Source organism: Littorina saxatilis, linkage group LG16 (assembly GCF_037325665.1).
Source record: "Littorina saxatilis isolate snail1 linkage group LG16, US_GU_Lsax_2.0, whole genome shotgun sequence".
Lineage (NCBI taxonomy): Eukaryota > Metazoa > Mollusca > Gastropoda > Littorinimorpha > Littorinidae > Littorina > Littorina saxatilis.
This window is the reverse complement of record NC_090260.1, coordinates 15,082,561-15,085,060: the sequence shown is the minus strand read 5'-3', so window position 1 is coordinate 15,085,060 and position 2,500 is coordinate 15,082,561. Positions and strand designations below refer to the sequence as shown.

Below are 2,500 nucleotides of genomic sequence, written 5' to 3'. Positions count from 1 at the left end.
GAAGAGAAAAGACCTGGTCTGAGAGATTGGTGCAGTGCAGTTTTGTTCTCTCTCTCATTCTCTCTCTCTGTTTGTGTGTGTTTATGTGTGTGTGTGTGTGTGTGTGTGTGTGTGTGTGTATGTGTGTGTGTTGTATGTGTATGTGTGTGTGTGTGAGTGTGTGTGTGTGTGTGTGTATGTGTGTGTGTTGTATGTGTATGTGTGTGTGTGTGTATGTGTGTGTGTTGTATGTGTGTGTATGTGTGTTGTATGTGTGTGTGTGTGTGTGTGTGTGTGTGTGTGTGTGTGTGTGTGTGTGTGTGTGTGTGTGTGTGTGTGTGTGTGTGTGTGTGTTTAAGATCAGTGTACAAAACACCCTCCATTTTAACTCATTGTCTCCCAGATACGGATATATCCGTACCCACTCATGTGGCTCTATCTGACCATGTACGGATATATCCTCTCAGACTGTTAGCTTCAGTCGCTTCATGTAACGTCTATCCAACGCCTGCATTCCAGCATGTTGATACACAGTTACTACACAGTTACTACAATTTTGAGTGACCTGCTGCAGCACAGCTAGTCTCGGCTAAAAAAAAACTTGGTCAACATAGGTGGGGTAGTGTTAAGGGGTGGGGGGTGGGGGGGTTCCTCTGTACTAATTTTCATCTTGTATTTACCAACAAACCTGGAAGCCATTAAGATCAGTGTAGAAGATGCGGTCGTCGTTAGCGATGTCGGTGTGGATGCGCATGGAGATCTCGCGGTTGCTGAGCGTGCGGATGTCCACCATGTTGTGAATGTCCAGCGACAGGGCATCCACACCTGTCATCACACACACACACATTACATGTTGCATGGTTCTTCTTCTTCTTCTTCTTCTTTGTTCATGGGCTTAGACTCCCACGTTCACTCATGTTTTTAGCACGAGTGGATTTTTACGTGTATGATCGTTTTTACCCCACCATTCAGGCAGCCATACACAGCTTTCGGGGGAGGCATGCTGGGTATTTTCGTGTTTCTATAACCCACCGAACTCTGACATGGATTACAGGATCTTTTCCGATCAGGAGGCCGGCACAGCGCTAAAACCCCCAAAGTGAAAAACCTGAAAGGCCAGGGTCCAAGGCAACAGGGGCAAAAAACAGCCTCTCCTGGTACCAAAATGTATGTAAATAATTTATAAAATAATGCACATCTTGCCTCCATCACCCATCCAAACGAAAACAAATGCATTATTTTAAGTTTTACTTTGAGAAACCGGATTTTCCAGTTTCCAGTTTTTGTTCATAACCCACCGAACTCCGACATGGATTACAGGATCTTTTCTGTGCACACTTGGTCTTGTGCTTGCGTGTACACACGAAGGGGGTTAAGTCACTAGCAGGTCTGCACATAAGTTGACCTGGGAGATCGGAAAAATCTCCACTCTTAACCCACCAGGCGGCAGCGACCGGGATTCGAACTCCCGACCTCCCGATTAGGAGGCCGACGTCTTACCACCACGCCACTGCGCCCGTCCAACATAGCAAAAACTTTAAACCTCTCACACACACACACACACAATACCTGGCGTGTTGACAAGGCGGACCACATGGTGAACATACTTGGTGAACACATGAACTTCGGACACCATAGGACCTCGGGTGATTCTTATCACTGGCTTGATTTCGTCTGTATTCTGAAAATCGCTCAGATCTGTCACAAACTTGTCAATTTCCTTTCGGGTTTTTGGTGTGCGGGTGTGTGTGTGTGTGTGTGTGTGTGTGTGTGAGTGTGTGTGTGAGTTTGCATGCATACCTTGTTTGTGCGTGTGTGTATCTGTGATTGCATGAGAGCTTGTTTGTGCGTGTGTGTATCTGTGATTGCATGAGAGCTTGTTTGCATGTGTGCCCATGTGTGTATGAGAGAAAGAAGCATGTGCTCACATATATACAGACTAAATGATTACCCGCTTCGCCGGGTACCGGCTTCGCCGGGAAGAAGTAGAGCCGAATACCAGGCTGCGCCTGGGACCCGGGTGTACGCCGGCCTTGCCGGCGCACGAAGGAAAGGAGATAAACGCGCAAAACACTGGAGACCTTCTAAAAATAGTAACGTGCAGTGACCTTCTAAAAATAGTAACGTAGTAACGGGAATATGGATTGACGCCACACAAAGGAAGGGAGATAATCGCGGCTGAAAACACTGGAGAAGATAAGGAAGAGTTACTGGTAGTGGATCCAGACCAAAATAAACCAAAATCGGTTCAGCGCGCACAGCGCTGCGCATTGAGAGCACGTGTTGAAATATCTCATCGATGAGGTTGTGTCCGGGGTGTAGCTGAATACGGTGTCCAAATTTGAAAAAGATCCACCGAGAACTTTGGCCGTGCATCGCGAACAGACAGACAGACACTAGTCGTATATATATATATATATAGATGCGTGTGAGCTTGTAAGCAACTCTTGCCTGACGTCATCCCCTACCAGTTGTTCAGTACCTATTTATAAAACTGACCTAGAATGATCACTTGTGTGTA

General features: G+C 46.5%; 1 protein-coding gene across 1 annotated transcript in view; it reads right to left on the bottom strand.

Moving 5' to 3' along the window:
• Positions 1–2,500, bottom strand: part of LOC138950477 (alpha-mannosidase 2x-like) — a 55,666-nt gene that overhangs the window by 10,598 nt on the left and 42,568 nt on the right. The window contains exons 18-19 of the mRNA XM_070322202.1: positions 1,549–1,660; positions 668–804 (exon numbers count right to left, since the gene is read on the bottom strand). Coding sequence (XP_070178303.1) covers positions 668–804; positions 1,549–1,660 — 249 coding nt within the window. The remainder of the gene's footprint in view (positions 1–667; positions 805–1,548; positions 1,661–2,500) is intronic.